The sequence below is a fragment of the Aythya marila genome (assembly GCF_965140915.1).
Source record: "Aythya marila genome assembly, chromosome: 10".
In the NCBI taxonomy this organism is placed as follows: Eukaryota; Metazoa; Chordata; class Aves; order Anseriformes; family Anatidae; genus Aythya; species Aythya marila.
In genome coordinates, this window is record NC_139051.1 from 14,474,964 (window position 1) to 14,497,307 (window position 22,344).

At 43.2% G+C, this 22,344-nt stretch overlaps 4 protein-coding genes across 7 annotated transcripts in view; 2 read left to right on the forward strand and 2 right to left on the reverse strand.

Moving 5' to 3' along the window:
* Positions 1–241: 241 nt before the first annotated feature.
* SPCS1 (signal peptidase complex subunit 1) lies at positions 242–2,691 on the reverse strand. Its single transcript, XM_082768531.1, has 4 exons — positions 2,436–2,691; positions 1,953–2,012; positions 1,534–1,620; positions 242–438 (listed from the first exon to the last, which is right to left on the reverse strand). Exons 1-4 carry the CDS (start codon positions 2,469–2,471, stop codon positions 325–327), a joined length of 297 nt encoding a protein of 98 aa, XP_082624657.1. The 5' UTR covers positions 2,472–2,691; the 3' UTR covers positions 242–324.
* GLT8D1 (glycosyltransferase 8 domain containing 1) lies at positions 2,589–8,404 on the forward strand. Its single transcript, XM_082768529.1, has 9 exons — positions 2,589–2,732; positions 2,823–2,921; positions 3,979–4,195; positions 4,871–4,988; positions 5,541–5,625; positions 5,765–5,877; positions 6,417–6,583; positions 6,768–6,880; positions 7,537–8,404. The coding sequence occupies exons 1-9, from the start codon at positions 2,717–2,719 to the stop codon at positions 7,725–7,727; spliced, it is 1,119 nt and encodes a 372-aa protein (XP_082624655.1). The 5' UTR covers positions 2,589–2,716; the 3' UTR covers positions 7,728–8,404.
* Positions 8,405–9,123: 719 nt separating this feature from the next.
* GNL3 (G protein nucleolar 3) lies at positions 9,124–17,979 on the reverse strand. The gene is made up of 15 exons (XM_082768528.1): positions 17,886–17,979; positions 17,698–17,756; positions 17,322–17,459; positions 16,555–16,668; positions 16,306–16,386; positions 15,659–15,794; positions 14,643–14,746; positions 14,187–14,322; positions 13,564–13,651; positions 13,016–13,199; positions 12,221–12,363; positions 11,490–11,626; positions 10,534–10,760; positions 10,201–10,282; positions 9,124–10,117 (listed from the first exon to the last, which is right to left on the reverse strand). The coding sequence occupies exons 1-15, from the start codon at positions 17,896–17,898 to the stop codon at positions 10,029–10,031; spliced, it is 1,731 nt and encodes a 576-aa protein (XP_082624654.1). The 5' UTR covers positions 17,899–17,979; the 3' UTR covers positions 9,124–10,028.
* A 25-nt stretch (positions 17,980–18,004) lies between these two features.
* The window catches only part of PBRM1 (polybromo 1), a 62,877-nt gene continuing 58,537 nt past the window's right edge, over positions 18,005–22,344 (forward strand). The window contains exons 1-3 of one of the 4 annotated variants that reach the window (XM_082768518.1): positions 18,005–18,131; positions 21,111–21,266; positions 22,184–22,281. In XM_082768518.1, coding sequence (XP_082624644.1) covers positions 21,126–21,266; positions 22,184–22,281 — 239 coding nt within the window. In that variant the 5' untranslated portion in view covers positions 18,005–18,131; positions 21,111–21,125. Of the gene's footprint in view, positions 18,147–19,952; positions 20,051–21,110; positions 21,267–22,183; positions 22,282–22,344 lie in introns of those variants that run through there. The other 3 variants (XM_082768520.1, XM_082768519.1, XM_082768521.1) reach the window with 3 other exon arrangements.

Consider the following 22,344-nt stretch of genomic DNA (forward strand, 5'->3'; position numbering starts at 1 on the left):
CAAGTGGTTAGAAATACTTTTACAGAAGTGTAGCTGCATATTGTCTTCCAGCTTATGGCAATAGCTTAACTATACTTTGATTCAAGGGCAGTCTTCCTTTTCAGTAAAATACTTGAGTGAGTTGAAAACTCACAGAGCCTCAAGTTTATCACCCCACACCCGCCTTCATACTCTGAACTGATCTTATGTACTCATGACAATGTACAAAATAGTACAGAGAAAAAAAACAACCACCACTGAGCCAAGCAGCATCTCCTAGAGAAAATGTATTAAAACTTAAGAAAGCTGCAATGTAACATCATGAAGAACCGTATTCTTTAGCTTTTAGCGTCTCTTTGGCTTTCTGTCTGCTGGCTTCTTATCGTCTGTTCCCGATTCCTGGACGGGTAACCACTTCAGAGGATTGCGGCGGTACATAGGCCATGGCGGGAGTGTTAGCTTAAGAAAAGGAATGACATGAAGATGTGTAAACCAAGATGCTAGAGAAGTGTTTTGTACAGCTGCTACCCAGAAAACTGTGGTGTCCTTTCTGGTAAAAATGGTATCAGCTTGTCCTAGTTTTGGCTAGTAGCCAAAAATCCTAGTAGCTGGCATGGTGCTGTGTTTGGGATTTGGGATGAGAATAATGTTGATATCACACTGATGTGTTAGTTGTTGCAGAGCAGCGATTACACTAAGTCAGGGACTCTGCAGCTTTTCGCTCTGTCCTGCCAGCGGACAGGCTGGGGGTGCAGTGGGAGCTGGGAAGGGACAGACCCAGAACAGCTGACCCAAACTGGCCAAAGGGGGTATTCCATCCCATCTGTCACGCTGAACAATATATAGGGGTTGCTGGCCGGGGTGGGGAGGTCCGGCTGCTTGGCATCAGTCAACGGGTGGTGAGCAATTGCATTGTGCATCACTTGTTTTGTACACATTAGGAGTAGTAGTATTATCATTATTATTATTATTTTCTGTTCTGTCCTAATAAACTGTCTTTATCTCAACCCGCAGGCTTTCATTTCTTTCTGATTCTCTGCCCCATCCCAGAGAGGGAGAGGGGAAGGTGAGTGAACAATGGTGTGGTGCTTAGCAGCTGGCCAGGTTAAACCACAACACAGCTTGACTTAGAAGTAACATTTCACTGAACTGGTGTACTGGGTCTGGCTGGGATGGAGTTAACATTTTTTTTCCCGTTATCCCTTTTTTCCCTTTTAGTTAAATTATTTAATTAATAATAATTTTTCCTTAATATTTATTTTTTCCTTTACTTAAATTATCCTTATGTCAACCCATGAATTCTTTCCTTTTCTTCTTCCCCTCTTCTGAGAAAGTGGAGTAAGAGAGTGGTTGTGATGGAGTTCAGCTGCCTAGCAAGGTAAAACCACCACAACTGGGGAAGCAGTTCAGTGTAAGGTAGCAGTGTAAAAGGGCAGCACTCTCTAAAATCTTACTAGCATCTGACATAAGACAAGTATTGGATTGTAAAGCAAGTTTAAGCACAGGACTTCACCTTCTGCAGCATATATTTTCAGGTTTAGAAACCAAACTTACCAGACATGATAAAGCAACTCCAGCCATAAATATGTAAACAGTCCAGCCAAACTGTTCAGTGATGAAGCCGTAGATGAAACCAATTACCTTTTTTTAAAAAAAAAAATAATAATTCAAACTTCAAATAATCATAACATCCAAAATGTTTTTGTTTAAGTGAGGGTAAGGTAGGGAGGAGAGATAAGTAGAAAGTATGGGTTTTCCAAAAGCACACTTCATACATCTTTCTAACTTTCTAACCTTGGTTGCAAAATTGTAGGCCAACTATGATAGTAAAAAAAAAAATATATATATATATAAAAAAAAATAAAATTAAATTAAAAGAAGAAAAGCCTTTATCCAAACAATCAGTAAAAATTTGCTTCTAAGATCAGAAAACAAAAGTTCTTTGTTATAACCCACCGTTCTAGTATACTTACTGCAGAGACGAGAATGATTCCTTGAAAAATCTGTTCTGCTAATTTTTGGCCCTTGTAGTCCTGTGACAAGAGACAGGTTTTGGTCAGTTACCCCAAATGTAAGCCTGTAGGCCAGGCACCTGCTAAGACTTCCAGTTTACATCCTGGGCTTGGCCTGAGCACAGGTTCTTGGCTCTTTTGTTCAGCTTTCAAACCGGGGTGGAATTAATTTCTTACTCTACCTCCATTTCAAGTGTAAAGGGATTAAGCTCTTCATTCGCAGCTTTGATGCAGTGCTGCATCTAGAAATGCGTTCAGGGCAGGAAAGTCAACACATTTATGTAGTGTAGTACCCCCCAGGGAAGCTGCCCGGGCCCTGCTCCATCCCTTGCAGAGCTTCCCCACACGGCAGAGCCGCACGGCGCCTCCCTCCCTCCCCTCACGGCGCAGCCGCTCCCGCCCTAGCGCCGCTCCCCTGCGGGCCCCCGCCGCCCCCGGCCCTACCATCTCCGTGGGGATGGCGCGGCAGAAGCCCAGCATGGTGGCGGTGGCGGTGGGGGGGGGCTGCAGCTCCCGTTCCTCCTGCGGTCGCTCGGTGCCGGCGGAAGGCGGCTGCTGAGGTGGCCGGAAACCGGCGCCTCCCGCCCCGCCCTCGCTGGCCGCCAGCCCCGGGGGGAGCCCGCTCGGCTCCGCCGGTGAGGGGCGGGAGGGGGTGAGGGGGGGGGGCGGTGTCACTGCCGCTGCCCTGGGGCCGGGGCCGCGTCAGCGCGGGCGGTGAGGGGAAAATGTCGCTGAGGAAAGGTAAGAGGGAAGGAGGGGGGGCGGTGCACGCCGCCTGTCCGAGCCCCAAGCTGCCCCCCGTGGTGAACTTCTTTCTGTTCGAACTTGCAGCGAACGTGGCCATCCTCGTCGCGGCCGTCGTGGTGTTCCTGCTCGTCCTGCACCGCAACTTCCTGGGCCTCAGCGACTTCCTCAGGCGGGAGCTGACGGGTCCGTGGGGTTTCGTTGTGTTTCTGTCTTCAAGCGGTGACGAGCGGCGTGTTCTGCCTCACGGAGCGCGGCCGGGCTGAAGGAGCCCCCCGCGATGGCTGTCAGCCGCTCGCCTCAGAAGCTCGGACAGTGGTGCTCAGTCGCTGAGCATGGTGCTCGTCTTCATCTGAGCCGCTTAGGTTGACTTAGCAGAGCTTTTCTGTGCTCAAGAGTCCACGTTTAAGAACTGGACGTGGTCCCACAGAGCTTCTCCACGTCCCCATTAACTGCTAACTCTCCGTTTGCCACCCATTTGTCGTGTTCCCCAAATTATCTGAAAATATCTAATATGTAATAATCTAATCTGAAAGGTGCCAGCGTTGTTAGAAGGGTACAGTAGCAGGGAATTAGCCACCTGTTAAATGGGATACATATGCTGCATGGTCATACATGATCTGCTGATCTCCCGTTATCATGTCTGCACAGTACAGATATAATTCTTGCTTTTTCAGCTTAAATAATGCAGTGATCTGTGATGCTTGGACTAAACATGGGCTGTGTGCAATGCCTTGAGAATCCCCCAGGGGAGAAAAAAAAAAAAACTCGGAACAGTGTTGTTAATGAAGAAACAAATTCTAAATTGGTTTCTACCAAAGAGAAAGTAAAGGGAAAACAGGGAAGGGAGATGTGACTGGAAGGTGGTTAGGGTAACAAGAGGGAGAAATTAGTGTGATTATAGATGTGGCAAACAGGACCAAAGGTACACGTGGGATACTCTAGCTTAAGCCTCGCTCTAGTACCTTGTTGTGCAACACGTGAGTATTTAGAGCAGTTTATATACATGTAGTTTATCTGCAAGCGTGATGTTTTCAAATATATTAACAAATTCCTGGATTCTCCTGAGTGGGGGCTGTCATTTAAGCATTTCATACTGGGGTGTTGTAGTCCACGTTCCTCGACCCAGCCATCCAAGCACTTGTATAACAGGAATAATTGCAGGCATTGGGAATTTTAGCATGGTGATAATTTCTGTGTTTCATTCATATAAAATGTAGGTGATGCCATTTTTATTCCACAGATTCAAATCCATTAGGACTTCAGCCTATAGACTTCATACCTGCAGTTCCCCAGAGACTGATGGATGAAAGGAACGATAAGGAGATTGCTGTGGTCATTGCAGCATCAGAGGAGAGGCTTGGGGGTGCGATTGCAGCCATGAACAGTATTTACCATAACACCAAATCCAATGTGGTTTTCTATATTGTTACACTGAACGATACTGTGGACCACTTGAGGTAATGATTTTTTCGTTAGCTTCCCGTGGTACTGTAGAAGTGAAGTATTTTTGAGAATAGGAAGAGCTGAATTTGCTTGATGCTGCACTCCTCTAAATTGTTTGCAGTCCTATCTGCTGCTGCTTATTGCATCTTTTTGACAAGGCTGCTGACAAGGCTGCAGTCATTCCTACTGGTAATGTTTCAAGGATGGAAAAAGAGACTACTTTTCCCGTGGGATGATATCCATCCAGCAGGGCTGGAGTTTGTTGGTGGAGGGGTTGTAAAAGTTACTTCCTTCATTTTGTCTGAGCAATGTAAATACTGGCAGTGAAGTTTCCCATTTTTATTTTAGATTGCGCTTTGATCCTTTCATTTTCACTCAGGTCTGTTCATACTGATAGTTTTTGTGAAGGATTTGTGATAACAGGATTGTATATGTCTAGTAAAATAAGCAGCAATCTCTTACCTTTCATGTGTCACAGCTGTTTAGTATGCTGATAGTGGACATGCCCCTTCACAGGACATGTCCCACACAGGACACCACCACTGAAATCAGATGCAGATAATATTCTACGTCTGTGTTTGCTGGGTAGGGAAATTACTGGCCAGATCAAGATCTTTTGATTGGAAGTCTTGTTTTTCATTTGATTTTTGTCTCATTTAACAAAATCTATGCTTCTTTTGTGTTTGCAGGCTGTGGCTAAGTAACACTGCTCTGAAAAATCTGAGATACCGAATTTTGGATTTTGACCCTCGTGTCTTAGAAGGGAAAGTACAAGTGGATCCTCAAAAAGCAGACCCCCTAAAACCAGTAAGGATGGTGTTGATTACTGTTTACAATTATTAGTTACTAACAGTACATTTTGATATTATCCTTCCATGGCTTTTGAACTCAACTAGTGTTCAAACCCAACTTTGTTGGCATACAATAAATCTTTTATAATTAAGTTCCTAAATTTCAATAAGGCTGAGTTTTTCAGGTAGTACAAGATGGTTTTAAATATCTACATATATGTGCCTGGTATCTTTCTGTGCTGATATCTCCAGTTAAACACTGCAGGTTGTGTGTCAAGCATGCCAAAACCTTTCAGGTACTACAAATATGTGTGGAAAGATTAAAGAAAAAAAAAAATTCTACTGGAGACCAGTCTGAAAGTTAGTTTATTGATGCACAAATTCATGGGAAACTAGGAACTGATAGAACTTGCTTATTTTAAATAACTGATAAGATATTGCTGGCTGTCTTGCTTCCTGGGTGGAAGTTGGACGTTACTGCTATAAATAAGTGTCAGGAGTACCAATTTCAAAATTTCTCACTTCTTTGAACAATTTGCCAATCTATGTATTTATTTTGCTTTCACAGTTAACCTTTGCAAGATTCTACTTGCCCAGTTTGGTACCTCATGCGGAGAAGGCCATCTATGTGGACGACGACGTAGTAGTGCAAGGTACAGGACCTTTCTTCATGTTTTACCATTGTTGGACTAAACTGAGTTGGATTAAACTGAGTATTTTTATCTGCTGCAGCGATGGGCTGTACATAATGTTTCTCAGAGCTTAAACAGGACTGCTTTTTCCATTTTTCAGATGATATCCTTGAACTTTACAACACTCCACTGAAACCTGGACATGCAGCTGCGTTTTCAGATGATTGTGACTCAACCACTAACAAAGTTGCTGTCCGTGGAGCAGGGAATCAGGTTGGTTTCATTCTGACTCAGTCATAACAATGTTGTAGATCCCAGGCTTTGGAACCAAGCGCTTGGTTATGATATTCTTGAAGGTTGATTTCAAAATGCAGTGAACCTAAAGGTGTGAGTATACCTACTGAAATTAGTTGATTATGATGTCTGTGTTACAAGTGATGCCTGGTACAGTAATTTAGGTACAATAAAAAACACTTTGGGTATTGGCTGTGCTTTACAATGATAGTGGAACAGTAGAAGGTCTTATAACAGCAGAGGAAGATTTTTTTTTATTTGTGGTTGTTTCAAAAGTACTCGTTCTGGGACTGCTATTGTTTCAGGTTGTAGACATTAATACCATGCAGCTTTCCTTGAAGTGTGTAGTTTAATCATATTTTTTAAATGTTGGACTTACTTTCTCATGTGTTGAAGGAAGGGGAATTTGTTTTAACAACTTCAGGTTATGCTTGTCTGCTGGGAGTTGTGCAAAGTTTTTCTTTACGAAGAAATTTGACTATATTTTTAAGCTAATTTCTACACTCTTTCTTTTTCAGTATAACTACATTGGGTTTCTAGATTACAAAAAAGAAACCATCCGAAAGCTTGCCATGAAAGCCAACACTTGCTCTTTCAATCCAGGAGTTTTTGTTGCCAATTTGACAGAATGGAAATTACAGAACATCACTAAACAACTGGAGAAGTGGATGACACTAAATGTAGCGTGAGTACCCTCCCAGATGGGGGTGGCCATAGGCTGGGGACTGGGCTAAGTGATGGCATTTAACTGTTAAATGAAGGGCTGCGTATCTAGTTGTGGATTCCTGTCATGCAGCTGCAAGTGAAACTCAACTGATTTAGGGCCACACAAGCAACCTTCCTCATCTCCTTTCCATTTTCTCTTCCAGAGAGGAACTTTACAGCAGAACTCTGGCTGGCAGCATCACGACACCTCCACTGCTAATTGTATTTTACAAGCAGCATTCCAGTATTGATCCCATGTGGAATGTCCGACATCTTGGTATGTATGAAGTATTTGCAACACTTTGCCCCCTCGTGTGTTTTTCCAGGTCTGTTCATCAACTCTGAGTTGATGATACAAAAACCGGATCTTTTCTTACCCTGCTTTATACCTTGTGCTTTATTGAAATGCTGCTTCCCAATACCGTCTTGCATTTTGTGGGCCTGACCCTCCACATTCCTCTTTGAACTGCTAGTGGGATTGTTATTGATTTTGAGCTCTCAATTTCTTGTTTCCTTTTTATTGTTTCCACATATGTATTGTATCTGAAGTGATCCTAGGTGTCTCCTCCAAGATGAAGTGGAGCAGACATTCATATCAGTTCTGCTATTGGTAAAACCCCAAAGCTGGGAGAGCTCTTAGGTTTCATTTGAAATGAGTGATATATAGGCTGCTGAATATACTGGGTATTAAAAGGGTTTTAAAGAACTTGGAATTTAAAGCAGTACATTAAAATATATACAGAGACAGATGAAAGTAGCCTTCCATTGCATCTGATCCTTTTTTAGTTTGCCATGACTTCTGCCTCCCATATCACCTTTTTCCATAAATGACAAGAATTCCTGTTAAAATCCTTTGTTTTGAAGTTAAAATATCACATGCTGTTTTTTCCTGCTGCCTTTATTATGGCACTAATGCTTCTTTTTCAATAAAAGGGTCTAGCGCTGGAAAAAGGTATTCTCCTCAGTTTGTGAAAGCTGCTAAGCTGCTCCATTGGAATGGACATTTCAAACCATGGGGAAGAACAGCTTCATATGCTGAAGTGTGGGAGAAGTGGTATGTCCCTGATCCTACAGGCAAGTTCAGCCTGATCCGGAGACATTCGGAAGCCTATGAAGCAAAGTAGAGAAAATTTGAATAACTGATGGCATTTTCTCAGGAAACTTCTGGAGCCAAGCAGATCTTTTTTATTATTTTTTTAAGTCAACTTTGTGTTATAGAGCAGTCCTTGCCTTCTGGAGCACAGGGAGATGCACTTAGTCATGTGCTGTTCCAAAGGAGACTCACTTCTCTTGTGTGACTGAAGGTGGTACTCCAGCAGAAGGCAAAACTAGCACTTCTGTTAGGTCATTTGTGTGTTGTACATTCTTCTGCTCTTTACTACAAGTCTTCTGGGGGGATCGTTGTGTCAGCTATGTAAACAAACAGTTCCAGAAACAAGACAGAACTTCATCTGGAGCTTGCACCATTCAAGTATTGCACAGGAACATGTAATTAAGAGCAGCTTGGTATTTGTTCTGTCTTGTTGTTGTTGTTATCCTGTGAAATAGTTTCATCAGCAGTCCGTTCTTGCATGAAAACTGCTCCCAGCCATTTCTGCGTAAGCCTGCCTTGCACAATTCTGGAAAATTGAATCTTGATTTTTTGAAAAATGAATAATTTCAAGTATTATTTCACTATGCAAAATGGTTTTAACTGCCAGTAAACACTAAAATATTATCTGTAAAGTTGTGGACAAAGTGTTCAAAAATAAAAGCTACTGTTAACATGAGTCAAACCTCAGGTAACTGACAATATGATTCTTGTTGTGGTCTGATATATGAAATGTTTCTTTCGCTTAAGTACAGTGTTAACTGAATGAAGTCAAAACCAATTGTTCTCACCTTTGAGAAAGCACTGGTAAAAGTGTGCAATTTCTAGGGTCAGGCTGTATGAAATAGATCAGAATTGTTACTGTTAAGAATTTCCATGTTTTTTTCTCAAGTAAGCATGACTGTGCCATAGAAGTTTCTCCCACTGTGTCCTTCTTGGTCTGACCCTCTGAATTCATTGAGCAAGATTGCTGTGACCTTTGGCAGCCCGTCCGACTTTTCTGTAGGTAAGTAGTTGTGTTTTTGTATTGCTATAGCCTTATGTTTGAATACTGGTTATTATTAGCTAGTATATCCCAGCAGCTGCTGTGGCTATTACTCGATGCAATGAAGTTTGAATTCAAGTTCTCATCTTTATTCAGTACTACTACTTGTGAACAGGTGTAAGATGTATGGGTAAAAGACAAGCAGTGAAAGGCTCAGTGGTTCATGATCTGAGGTACAGGGCAGCAGAGAGCTAAAGGGCTTGAGTATGTGTATGGTTGAGTGTGGTTTCAATACTGCTTTAAAATTTAAAAGAACTTCCACCTTCTCATCTCATTATATACACTGTCTATAGTTCTGGTATAGCTCTATGCTGCTCTCTGGTTTGTTACTGATCCTTTCTTTTCCTGGCTTCTTAAGAACCATTCCTGTCAGTAGTTATTTTAGCAGGCTTAAATTTAAAAAAAAAAAAAAAAAAAACAAGCACAGATACAGACACGTGCAGTTTAAGATACCTAGGAGGCATAGATGCCTCTACAAACATTTGAATAATATGTATCAGCTACCTCTTTCAGTGCAGCTGGGGTAAGGTTGCCCCAGTTTTGCTGCAGGCTGACTAAAGTAACATCCTTATAACACAGAAGAACATGCGTTGCTTTACAGTTACCAGTTGCTACCACATTTCCATCAGGAAGTGTGTCTTTTATTCAAGAGCACCATAGGAACCAGCTTTTTCCCCCCCTAGTGAAGACAAATTACTGTTACCATAATCCCAGTTACATGTCCCTGTGAAGCTACTGTGCTTACAGAGAAGCACTTAGATAAAATACCTTATGTCTAGCTGAAGTAAGTGGTATTTGCCAACCAATTTTTACCTGTGAAAGTTGTATAGTTTTGAAAAATACTGAAAACTCACTTAAGTCACGCTCTAGAGGTACAGTCTATAATCCTCTAGGCAAAAGATTAACATTTTTATGAAGGGAACATGAAAGCTTGCTCTGAAATTTAATTGCTGAAAAACTATAGTCACATTTTTAAAAGAAAGCAATATGGGATTTATCCTTTTGAAAGATCTCTTTACAAGGCACAAAGAATGAACTAACACAGGTTTTTTTTTTTTCCAAATAGTCTTTTTAACAGGAATTAAAAGTATACAGCTTAAAGGTCAGCTTCCTGGAACTATACAAAATCTGGAATTATCTAGAGATACACAGCATTATCTACATTGTTTGACACAGTAATTGTGAATGTTTGCAGCTCGCTATGAAGCATTCCTACAACTTCTGTAACAGAAGTGTTCGACTGGTCTGAAGGCCAGTAATAGTCTCCAAGCCCCATCTTCACACATCTCATTACACATAGTCTGTATTAAAATCATAGGCATCGTCTTCATCTGCTGACTTGTCCAAGCTGAGTGATAGTGAACTGTCACATCCACTTTCTGAGAAGAGAAAATGATTTGTTAATGAACTGAAATGTAAGTGGTAGAGTACTAGAGATTATGCTACAGGTTTTTACACAGACCTGCTAGCTTGTTTTCTGAAGTTGCTTGTCTTGCTTGTTGTTTTCCAAGCTCTGCTTTCCTGGTCATCCCAATTTTGCTTTCCTAAGATTGGAGAGGTCACACAGAAGAGTTTACTCAGACATCACTAATGAAATCTCCTATGCAAATGAAATAAGATTGATGATAGCGTAGATGTTCCCTTGTCAGGAACATGCTGACTTACAAGTCTGTTTTCTTAATGATTACTGCTGGTGGCTCTGCAGCACCTGTATGTTCTGTTTACAGCAGGAAACTAACAGGCTACTTCACGTCAAGGTCTAAGCAGGTAGCAATTGAATGAAACCCTGATTTACCTCTTTCACATCCTTTTCTTCTTCTTCTTCTTCTTCTTCTTCTTCTTCTTCCTCCATGCTATCTTGATCATCAGTTTCCATGAAATCATCTTCCTCTTCTTCCTCGCTTGTTTCCAGACTCTCCCACTGTGATGCTTCCCCTACCACTTTATTTTCCTCTATTTTCCCATTTGTCATGCCAGCTGACTGGAAGACAATGCTGCTTGCTGGACTAGGGTATTTTAAAGCTGGGAAAGACATACAAATAGTCTGTTAAGTCGCTGTTAGCACCAGGTATGTCTACCAATTAAAAGGACAGCCACATAAGCAGGGAGAACAAATGGCTGCAAGTTAGAGCACAGAAGTTCTGCACTGACATGTGAAAGAACTTCACAGTGAGGGTGACAGAGCACTGGGACAGGCTGCCTAGGGAGGTTGTGGAGTCTCCTTCTCTGGAGATATTCAAGGCCTGTCTGGACACCTACCTGGGCAGCCTGCTCTGAGGAACCTGCTTTGGCAGGGGGGTTAGACCCAATGATCTTTCGAGGTCCCTTCCAACCCCTACAGTTCTGTGATTCTGTGAAATGCAAATCATCCAAGAGAGTATCTTCCCCTGAGGCATCTAAAAAAAACTGCTAGGAGGTAAAGTACTTGGATTTGAGTGTAGATTGTGCTGAATAAAAATGCACTTTATTGGCCTAACTAGGAAATAGGCCAAAAGATCATTGAAGGGCACATAAGTACCACCTATTTAGAAGTTAAGTGAGATGAGCAGAAACTAAGCACTAGTGGGAGTTCACAAGACGGCACACAAATCCACTGTTTTGTTGCATGAGAATCCGTTTTGTTCTCTAAGGTTCATGTCTGCTGCATACTTACGAAGTTGTCATACAAACCCTAGGAGAACTTTCGTTCATGATCTGTCATTGAAACTGCTACCACTGCTCTTACTGGTACACTACAGTAAGAAGTCCTACCTTGAACAGTAGCGTTGTTTTCTTCTTCTAGCTTCTTTAAATTAAAACCCTTCTGCATTTCAGCTATTTTGTCTTCTGTAAGGTAGGGTGGTAGCATCTGAGATCCAGGAGGTTGTGAATGGTAGCTTATTCTAGCTCTGTGAAAATAAAATATCAGCTTTAAAAAACAAACAAAGCTAACACGATTAAATTATTATGCTTAAAAAATAAAACCCAAAGCACAAACCTCTCAGACTCCTCAGCCTAACTAGTAATTCAATATAATTTGTTTAGCAGGTAAATAGCTGATTGTATTTGACTCTGAAATTGTCAGTAACATAATTAAATGGACATCCTACTCTTAAACAGATGAACCACTTGAGCAAGGGAACTATTCATATGCAATTAGTCACTGATTCCAAATTCATTCATCCCACGCTCAGGGGAATACAGGAACCACTGCAGCCCGCAACAGTTTAGAGAAAGGCAAAGAGGTCAGCAAACTGGCTATAGAGCTGCATGTAATTTGCTTTGACTCCCTCCATTTCAGAAAATTATACATTGCTAGTGTTTTCTAACTCTGTTAGCCAATCCAGCTTTCTTTAAGTAGAATGCAGGAAAACCAAAAGCAGCCCCTCCTGTCTATAATTGCTTCTCAGGACTCAGTACTTCTGCTGTGTAATCACAGCTGGATTAACAAAGTGAAAATCAAAAAGGCCAGCAGCACAAAGCATAACTGACAGCATACATACCCTGTCCAGTCACAAAGTAGTAATTTGGCTATATTCTCTATGTCAGGAACACCTCCCTTTTTCAGCATACCCCTTTTCTGAGCAAGTAAAGTTAAAAACTCTTCAGTGTTCCTGAAATCTGGGATACTATAGGACATCATTACCTAGTGCAAAAAAAAAAAAGTGCAATCAGAAGAAGACCACCCAGGTTTCTCCTAGCTTTAGGATTAAAAAAGCAAATCAAACTGGGTTACAACGAGGAAGAACAAATACATAAAGAGCAGCTTTTTTATTACGTATGGGAATAAATATTACCAAGCAAAGCATCTACTTTGTCAACAACTTTTATCTGCTATTCACCCATACCAATAGGTGAGAGACAGCGTGCTGGTTTGTGGAGAACCAGTCAGTATAGAATTGGATGGCTTTGGTTAATCTACTTGAAACTAGAGTGAAATCAGAGTTGGATCTGAGGTCTTCAGTGTAATAATAAGAAGCAATCAGAATATCCTCATTTTTCACTCTGTGATATTATTATGAGATGTTCTTTAAAAGCAGATTTTTTTTTTTAAATCAGTAAAGTCATGGGGAAAACAAACTGGCTGCCAGTATCCTGACAGGCTGCATCTGTCTTCCATGTGTATTGCTGAAAGATCACACTTAGCATCAGATATACCAAGCAAAATTTGTCACATTGTATGGTAAGGAGAAAGCAGTGCAAAAGCTACCAGAACTAACTGAAGTGAAATGAACTTCAAGAAAGCTATAGAGAAGTTGAATACAGGCAGAAATACAGAGAACAATGATGGAACTCACCTGCTGTTTACTGCAATGATTTAGAACTGCATCCACCGCTTCAACCACATCTATTGAGCCTGATCCTCCACCATCTATGATACTTCTCAGGGCCAGAGTTAGGGTGCTGTTGGCACGATCTGCAACTATACTTGGACTGTCCAACATCTTCATCTTTTTATCAATACGCACAACTTGCATGCACCTATCCAGAGAGAGAAATGTGCTGTATCTGAAGATAAATCAACCAGCAAAAGACTGGTAAAGGTGAGGGAATCAAGCCACAAAGCTCAGCGTTGGACTGAATGCACTTCATACAGAGTCAGTTTCAGTGTTTTCTCATCATATGCTTTGTGTCAGAAGTCAAAATGCACAAGATGAGCAAGTTTATGCACTGTATTCTCCTGTAACAACTTGCATCATAGAAAATGTTATCTTTCATCTTGACAAAATGAAATGTCCATTTAAAACTGTACACAGGTGTGCTTTGACTGCCCAACCAAAACATAAGGTAATCAGAATACAAGCAGGAACAGGAAAATGAACAGCTTTTATCAGACTCAGCTTACTTGGTAAGACCTCTTCCTAGTCCAGCGTTGCAAACACGATTTTTTTTAATACTGTTGATTATGCTGCTCTTCCCCACGTTAGGGAAACCTGAAGAAAAGCACATAAGTCCTTATAAGTTAAATAAAAAAACTCAGCCTGTTACAACGATCAAAGCTGCTGCTTCCATGTATCTTTGGTAGTATATGACTTCAGTGTGAGATCAGAGTTGGATCTGAAGTCTTCATTACAGAAGTAAGACAAGGTTGGTATCCTCATTTCTCACACTTGGCAATAATAAGGACATGAAAGACATCATTGAACATCACATGCAGATGGGAGGAAGGCAGCATAGGCTGTGTGATATGTAACCTCCTTCTCCTTTCCCTAAGCTGGTTTATCAGTTAAGGCCTCGCGCAATGTGCCTTCCATAGATCACGCATACCATGCGTGTGAAAGCGCAACACAGATCACTGTCAGCTAAAATACTACAACAGTGAGTCTCGATTGGAAGTAAGAAATAAGTCTTGAGTAGGAAGGACCAAGAGGAAGTCACGTGTTGGTTGTTTCACCCAGTTCATAATACAAGGTACTAAAGCTTTATGGGAGGAGAAACAAAGTTTCTGCCATCTCTTCAAATCCTTACCTACTAACCCAACCTGAATAGCTTTGTCTTGAGTCCTGCAGTGCTCTTGAAGAAGTTTCAAAAGGCATTCGCTTCCAAAACATTCAGTGTTTCTTGATAAATCAATACGTGCCCTTTTTCTTGAGAAATGCTCCCGCTACAGGATTCAAAGAAAACAAACAACATGGTCAGGCTATTTAGGAAGAAGGTACGTATGTATTCTTAGATACATTCATCTACTGTAACACTTTAAACTTCTATACTCCATTAGCTGATGTTACTGTGTTCTAAACAGATGGAATTAGTTCAGTAAGAAATTGGCTAAGATGAATCTACCAGTTAAGTGACGGTAAAAAGGTAGCCATCAAATACTTGAAGAAAAAAGAATGTAAACTGGCTTATAGGGTTTGTTCTTTCTTTCTTCTTACTGGAAAGATGTATGACTGTGTTACTTTTGAGAGCCTGCAGCACTCTTACCATAGTCCTGTCTGTCATCAAGGTTGATGATTTAAAAGCAACTGTTGGAAATTCCTTCTTCAAACAATTCAACCATTTCTCCAAGTTCTCCTTAGGCACTAAATCTGGAAAAAGAGAGCACAGTCCTTTCACTCTTGTGAATGCTAAATATCACTGCATGGGGAAAATGTAACACGGAATCAGGAACCAGATTGTACCTTGTACACTTCTTTATGACAAATACTGCTTAGCTGAAAGTTTATTTATTTATATGCATAGCTCTAGTCAACTATGAGGTAAGTTCCCTAAAGCCATGCAGTGGCCACAAGTCTTGGTCTTTATTTTCTGCCTACAACAGAATATACCAGAGCTACATTTTCAGTCCCTCTATCAGGTTTTAAATGTTGGAGTCTTGCTAGAAGACTCTCTATGGTACAGAGAGTGATGTTACGCAAAGAATTATCTCCTTATCCTTGCAAAGGATGCTCTAATATACAGTTGCCTTTGCTCTTACTGTCACGCTTGGTATTTCTCCCCACCCCCCCAGTGATAACCCCGTAATCTGCAGCCTTTTCAGCTGCATCTGCTTTTTAGGTGAGGTCTTTTCCTCCAGCAACAGAAGAGAGACAATACTTCTAGAAGCCAAATCCTAAACACAACCACTGAGCTGATTTGCTGATGCTTTACCTACCACTGCCTCAGTGGGTACTAGCACTGCGACCTCTCCCTTACCTACATTCACAAAAATATTAAAAATAGTTAGATCTCTTGGGTTTAGCTGAGACTGGCCAATGGCTTCAGATGAGTTATTGCAAAAGGGACTAATGAGCGATTAGATTACCTGTCTACAGCGTTTTCTTAGCAAAGCAGACTACAAGGTAGAAGAAACATGAACTCTTTCATAAGGCAGCGAGCTCAGAGTTGGATCTTACGACTTCAGTAGAACCTCAGATTCCTTTAAAATCTTCCTCATAGCTCACGTACCACAGAATTACCCAGTGACTGAGTGACACTTCAAGAAAACCTTTGTTTCTTACCAATTTTGTTCAGAACCAACACTAGCTTTTTGTCTCCTCCAGAGCAAGTAATAGCTTGCTCCAGCTGGGGACAGCGACAGCCCATTGGATCTCTTGCATCCAAAACCTCCAGAATTACATCTGAGGCTTCTATCACCTAGGTCAGAAACAATAAAAAAAAAAAAAAGACTCAAATACAAGATGACAGACAATTTGACAGATAACAGCTCTGTAATAGCTTAGCTGTAGCCTACGATGGTGTCCACAAAATGGTTGCTAAGTGAGGTTTCATAGGACTGTTTGGGCTCCTTTCTTCTGAACTACAAATAAGAAAACTGAAGCAGTTTTCACCTTTTTAATGTGAAGGCAAGAAATCCTTTGACAGGAAAATTTCATTACTAGAAGAGCTCTGCAATCTGTCACTATGTACTGACATTGGCTCAAGAAGTTTAATGCTTCAAAATGCTGGATGTCTCAGTAGCTAATACCAGACAAAACTGAAGCCCTCACAGCTTCCGTTAAAAATAAAAAAATTGCTCTTCAGTGTTGGAGTTTATCACAAGCAACTTTTACACTCTCTAGCTGTTGCACAGTAATGTGAAAAGGAAAATAACAAATTGTTTCATTTCTGATTCTCATCGAATTATATAAAAATAATTGAAGCTTACCTTCTCAAGCTCACTGTGAAGTGATTTCTTTGATTTTTTATGCAACACTTCCTTAGTATTTGCTTCAGATTTGCTAGGTTCCTGAACACAAGTAAAAAAGAATGGGAACGATTTAACTGAGAACTGGTGTATTACACTTGTGAGCATATACAGCCTGAGAATGTAATGTAACATATGACTTATGAAGACAGTTTCAGTATGACTTTATTGCTTCTATGTGTGTCAATCAGAATCATACCAGACACCTACCGTTCCCTCTGTCTGGTCCTCGATTTTGGCTGCATTCTTTTTAGCATCAAGCTTCCTCCTCTTTTCAAGTTCTTTCTGTCTGTCAAGCTTCTGCTTTTGTTGTAGTTCTTCAAGCTGATGGCAAATAAGCAAAACCCAAGCCATATAAAACATATCTGAAGGTGGTAAGAAGACTATTTTTTCTTCCTGCTTACTTATTTCTGACAAAAATACCTCAGATGGCCTGGTTAGAAGCCAGGTCTGTTTTAGTAACATTGGGAACTTTTTGGCATTCTGTCCTGAAAAGGATAATACTGTCTCCAAGTGCTTCAGTAGCAGAGGCAATACTAGCCTCCGAAGTAACAGCCATGCAGAAACAACATTTCAACTGACAAAGGATGCTGCTTTTCTGTGCCATTTTGTTGCAGATCCTTATTTTGTGAAGTCTTTTGCATAGCCATGCAACGCTGAGACTTAACTCACTGCATTCGGATGGGACTTTTGTGTATCTTAGCATCACTGGAAAGTCCGATTACACTAGAAATGCCACTTCCAGCATGCTTATATACAGTCATGAAGACTGTGGCTAAAAATTCAAAGAGCAACTTGCCACGTGGTGTGTATAATGGTGAATACAGAAACGAAGCACGTCTGCTAGGCCTACTTAGAGCCCAGCCTAAGCGCACCTCTGGGTGCGCACACGCACACACAGGTGAGGCACGAGGCTTCCTCCGAGAAGGAAGGGAACAGCACCAGCTCTCGCCCCGTTCCCACAAGCTGCATTTTACCCTCTGCCTCCTCTGCTCTGCTTCCCGCAGGAGTGCCTCCTTGAATGGCGCCGCGCCGGGCACGCTGGGGTCCTTCTTGGGCTTCTTGCGCCCGCGCTTCTTGGCCTCCCTCCTGACTTTGCGGTGGTGCTCCCGGATCTGCGGGTGGAAACACGAACATTAGTAGAGATAAAGGAGAAAAATAAATAAATATATATATATATATATATATATATATATCCGTCGTGTTCGTGGATTTAGAGACAATCGCGCATCGGTGTCGGGGCCACCTCGAGGGGCACCGTGAGGCGACGCCGGCCCCTGGGGTGGGGTGGGGTGGGATGGGGTGAAGTGGGATGAGGCGAGGTGAGGCGCAGCCCCCATCCCCCCCCCTCACCTTCTTCTGGATCTTGTACCGCTTGTGGCAGCTCAGCCTCTTGCTCGCCTTCCGCAGCCCTGCAACGCACCGCGCCCGTCAGCCCCGTCCCCCTGTCCCCAAATATCCCCGCACACCCCCTCCCCGGCCGCCTCGTCAACCCCTCCCGTCTCCCCCCCCCCCCCCCCCCAAGCACCCCGCTCCCTCACGCGGCCGCTTCATGGCGCCTCCACCGCGCTGCGCACGCGGGCCCCGCGCCCCGGCCCCTTCCTGCGGCCGCAAAGCAGCGCGGCCCCGCCCCGCTCCGCCCCGCCGCGGCTGTCGCACGGGCTCGGCGCGGTTGGCGGCCGGCCGGGCTTTGCGGCAGCGGCGGAGCGGGGACGGGGCGGCGGCGGCGGCGGAGGGGGAGCGGGAGCGGGAGCGGGAGCGCGGCCGCGGCGGGCGGAGAGCGGCGGGTGAGGAGCGAGCGGGTGAGCGGGGAGGCCGGGCCTCGCCTCGCCTCAGCGGGCGGAGCGGGGAGGCGGAGGGAGGCCGGGAGGCCGCTGCCTCCCTTTGTGTGGACGCCGCACGGCCGGGCCCTGGGCACCGAGAGCCGGGCACCGTGCCCCGGGGCCTCGCTGGCCCGGTGCGTGCCGTTGTCGGAGGTGCCTCAGAGGGTGGTGGGGCCGCTCTCGAGTCCTGGTCCCCCCCCGTTGTGCCTCGTCCCAGCAGCTCGGGGCCCGCCCCGGGCCGCAATGGGCCGGTCCCCCCCGAGGGACCCCGCTCGCTGCCCCCTCCCTGCCCCTGGGATGTAGGGAGCGGAATGGGGGCGAGCGCCCCGCGGGCTCGTTTTGAGGGTAAATGCGTGAAAAGTGCTCGTTTGGAGAGGTCAGCCCGGGTAATCCCCGCGGCAGCCGGGCTGGTGCGGCTTTGGCTTCCCACCTGTTGTGTGTATGTGTCGGTGTAAATATATATGAGGGCGGCCCTCAGAATTTCCTATAGAGATCCCAGAGCCATCTAGGTTGGGGAAGACCTCGGAGATCGCCAGGGCCAACCCCCAGCCTGCCCTGCCGGGTGCTGTCACTGAGCCACGTCCCTTAGCGCCACCTGAATACCCCCGGGGCAGGACTCCCACCTCCCCTACCAGACCTTGGCCGCCCTCTCCCTGAATAAATTCTTCCTCCCACCCAATCTCTGGTGCAGTTCGAGACCCTTTCCTCGTGCCCTGCTACTTGGTACCTGAGAAAAGGGACCGAGTCTATGTGGTGGGCTATTTTTTTGGGTGGTGTGAGCAGGAGGACCCTGAGCCGCTGTGGTGTAGGAGATGGGGTGGCGGTGGGCGTTCTTGGTGCGACCACGGAGGGACCTGGGAGGCAGCAGTTACGTTGCAGAAAATTGAATTATTGATTCCCGCCGTGTCTCCTGGCTTTCTTTCACTGCTGAGGACTTTTGTTTTCTGGTGTGAGCCGTTTGATGCTGCACCTCTCAGATAAAAGTTAGAGGCGGTGCCAGGCGCCGCGGCCGCTGTCCGGTTCTTGAATCTCCCGCTCGGGGAGCACGGAGCTGCGCTGGGTGTGCGTGGTCTGAAAACGTCCGGAGTTCTGAACGAGGAACCAATTCCCCCTGGGGGCTGATTTTTGTGTGGTTGTATGAACTAGATAAAAAGGAATCATTTTCCCATAAAGCGGTTCTGTATGTTGTATGTGGAATTCATGGGGAAGAAAATCAGACTTGACTGCTTATAAGTTGAAATAGATATATCTTTAATGAAGCTGCATGGCTAGTCACTTAATGTTTCTTGCATATGGGGGCAAAAGTCTTCGCTTTGAAGACTTGCACAGGTGCATCACCACTAGAGAGGCTAACGTGTGTTTTGACCCTAAACATTCTTGTATTGTTTTTATCACTGTACTACTCCGTGTTGTGCAAGTTCTACTGCTTTCTAGTTTTTACTCTCAGGTCAGGTATCATTTCTGTTTACTCCCTGCTCTGCCTGATGAATCATTGCCTTACAAGTGGCTGTGAATTCTGCATTATGTATTCAGAAATGTTAGAGGAATGTGGTTTTTTTTTCTGCAAAAGTTACAGAAATGCCTAGTGTTCTGTCTACAAAACTACTTTGCAGAGTTTCTGCTAAGCTAAAAAAGAAGTTAACCTTGTGCTTCTTGCTTCTTCTCCGTATTTTGAATTACTCAATTTGTTCTTTGACTTTAATTATCTGTCTACTCTCAACTTTCTTCTCTCTCTCTCTTTCCTTGTTCTTGTCTTTCAGTTTTGACTGTACTAACACCATTGCTGATTTGATACTCTTAGCGTGTTACCTTCTCGCAGTATCTGTACTTGGCCATCAGACACTATGAGGAGGCTGGCTTTTCGAGGTGCTGGTTGTACTCTGGTAAATCTGGTAAATTATTGATTGTATGTGCACCACTCTCCATTCCTCTGCATTTGGCTTTTGCTTTTCCTGATCCTAACTGTTAATTATTCCTACCTCATATTTATTCATCTCATTTGTGTGCTCAAAATTAATTCTGTCTCTAACATAAATGCTCTAATGCAATTATGTTGTGCTGCCATACCTTGTAAGATCAGCTGAGTATTTGCTAGAATAAAATCCCTTGATGCGGTTGGAAAACGGGAATAAGCTGGAACAGGTGAATCTATTCTGTCTTCGGCATCTCAGACAGCTACAAAAAAAAAAAGATATTTTTATGATGCTGTCACTAGAAATTGGGAAGGAGACAACAATTCGTTCTGTAAATAACCATCGTTGTTGGGCAGTGGCTATTCATTTGCCACTGTTCGTGTTGATAAATTAGAAAACATGACCCAAAAAGAAGGTGAATTTTTCCACTGCTTGATGATTGAGCCACTTGTCCTGCACATGAAGCGGGAGCGGTAGTCCATACGATAGTCCAGACCTTTTCTTGGCTTGAATCTAAGACAAGGTATTCAGTAGCAGTTTGAACTTTAGTTTGTCATCTGTCATCTTCATGGTGGTATTTTTATTTTGTTTTGGTTTTATGATCTGAGGTGGGATGAAGTGCTTTTCCACCCAAGCTGAGCACTTCTCTCTGTACAGCTTTTTCCTTTAAAATAGCAGTTCTTGTTCAGTAATCGTGCATGGGATGAGGAATCGAAATGTAAATGGTTCCAGAACGCGTCCTCATGTCGTCATATCCTCCTAAGAGCTGCTAAATACAGCTTCATCACTGCGAGCCCTGAGCTATCTGACTTCTGCTGTCGGTGACTTAAAACTGCAGGGCCATTTTGACCTCCCTTTAGTCCTGCCAATTTTCAAGGAGGAATCTGGTGTTTAGATATGGTTTAATTGAGCTGTGGTATATGAGAAACGCATAGGACCTATCATAAGGCATAGTTAGCTTAATAGCTAGATCTCATTGGAGGGTTTGGGTGCAATGTCATGAGTTTAAGAACGTTTCTCTTCATTATAGAAGAAGTTGGATTCCATGGGTTCCAAGAGGCGAAGAGCAACCTCGCCGTCCAGCAGCGTCAGCGGAGGAGACTTTGATGATGGCCACCACTCCACAAATGTACCAGGCCCCAGCAGAAAAAGGAGGAGGCTCTCCAATCTCCCAACTGTAGATCCTGTTAGTACCTTGTTTTGCACAAGTTCTTTCTCCTGGGGATGCTGTATTCCCATCAGGGAAATGCTGGATTGTAAAGGAGGCTGTGCTCCTCACAGCGTACGCTTAGAGGGGCGAGTGCAGCCAGAGCATTTCAATCTTGCTGCACATCTGATGGTCGTATTTAGCTGAATTCAGTGTACCCTGAAGCTTGCTGCCCTGGCTAAGCTTTGTTTAGGATCCAGTCAGCTTTGGCTTGTTCTTAGCTGCCCCTTTTCATTTTTTCCTTTCCCATTTTACTTTTGCTGCTTTTCTTTTTTTTTTTTAGCTGTTGATTTTAGTAGATAGAAATAGACTGGAGAGAGAGCTGAAATAATAAGGTGCAGAAATTGAGAGCTGTGTCTGAATAGAAAGTGTAGAGAGAGAGACAGGTAGAGATTGCTGAAACATACAATGTCTTTGTTCTTTATTTGAGTTAGCAATCTCATTTTAATTAATTGCAGGGCAGAAGAGCCCCTGTTGTAGTTCTGTGTTTGTAACTTGCAGAGAGTTGTGCTGAATGAATCTACGTTTTGGGTGTTTCACCTAGAACTGACACTGAAAGAAAGATCCCCATGTTAAAAACAAAAAAAAACAATAATAATAATAAAAACAAACAAACAAAACAAACAAACAAACAAACAAAAAAAAACAACCAACCAACCAAACAAAAAAAAACAAAAGAAAAGAAAAGAAAAAAAAAAAAACTCTCTGTCCAAAAAAACTCCTGCGGTACCTGGCATGCTTGCCAGGTATTATACTAATGCATGAGATACGCCAAGTTCTGCTTTAGAGCACAATGTACGTGGGCAGCTTCCCTTCGCATTGTAAGCAGGCTTCAATTAGTTACCTCCTTAAAATCTTCCTCTTTTTAAAATCATCTTATTGTTCTTTCATTTTAGATTGCTGTATGCCATGAACTCTACAACACCATCAGAGATTACAAAGATGAACAGGGCAGGCTCCTTTGTGAGCTTTTCATTAGGGCACCAAAGCGAAGGTAAGACCTTGTTCTTGTTAAATGTTGAACCTGAGATTTAACCAGGGAGCAAACATATTGAGG

Bases quoted from the DNA above. Each gene is read 5' to 3' on its own strand.
- SPCS1 (XM_082768531.1), bottom strand. From the start codon at position 2,471: ATGCTGGGCTTCTGCCGCGCCATCCCCACGGAGATG. The intron at 2,013-2,435 runs GTAGGGCCGGGG...CTCTTGTCACAG, and splicing joins GCGCCATCCCCACGGAGATG to GACTACAAGGGCCAAAAATT. The intron at 1,621-1,952 runs GTAAGTATACTA...TTTTAAAAAAAG, and splicing joins GAATCATTCTCGTCTCTGCA to GTAATTGGTTTCATCTACGG.
- GLT8D1 (XM_082768529.1), top strand. The intron at 4,989-5,540 runs GTAAGGATGGTG...TTGCTTTCACAG, and splicing joins AAGCAGACCCCCTAAAACCA to TTAACCTTTGCAAGATTCTA. The intron at 5,626-5,764 runs GTACAGGACCTT...TCCATTTTTCAG, and splicing joins CGACGACGTAGTAGTGCAAG to ATGATATCCTTGAACTTTAC.
- GNL3 (XM_082768528.1), bottom strand. The intron at 16,669-17,321 runs GTAAAATGCAGC...ATTTGCCATCAG, and splicing joins CAGAGCAGAGGAGGCAGAGG to CTTGAAGAACTACAACAAAA. The intron at 14,323-14,642 runs GTAAGAGTGCTG...TGAATCCTGTAG, and splicing joins TGATGACAGACAGGACTATG to CGGGAGCATTTCTCAAGAAA.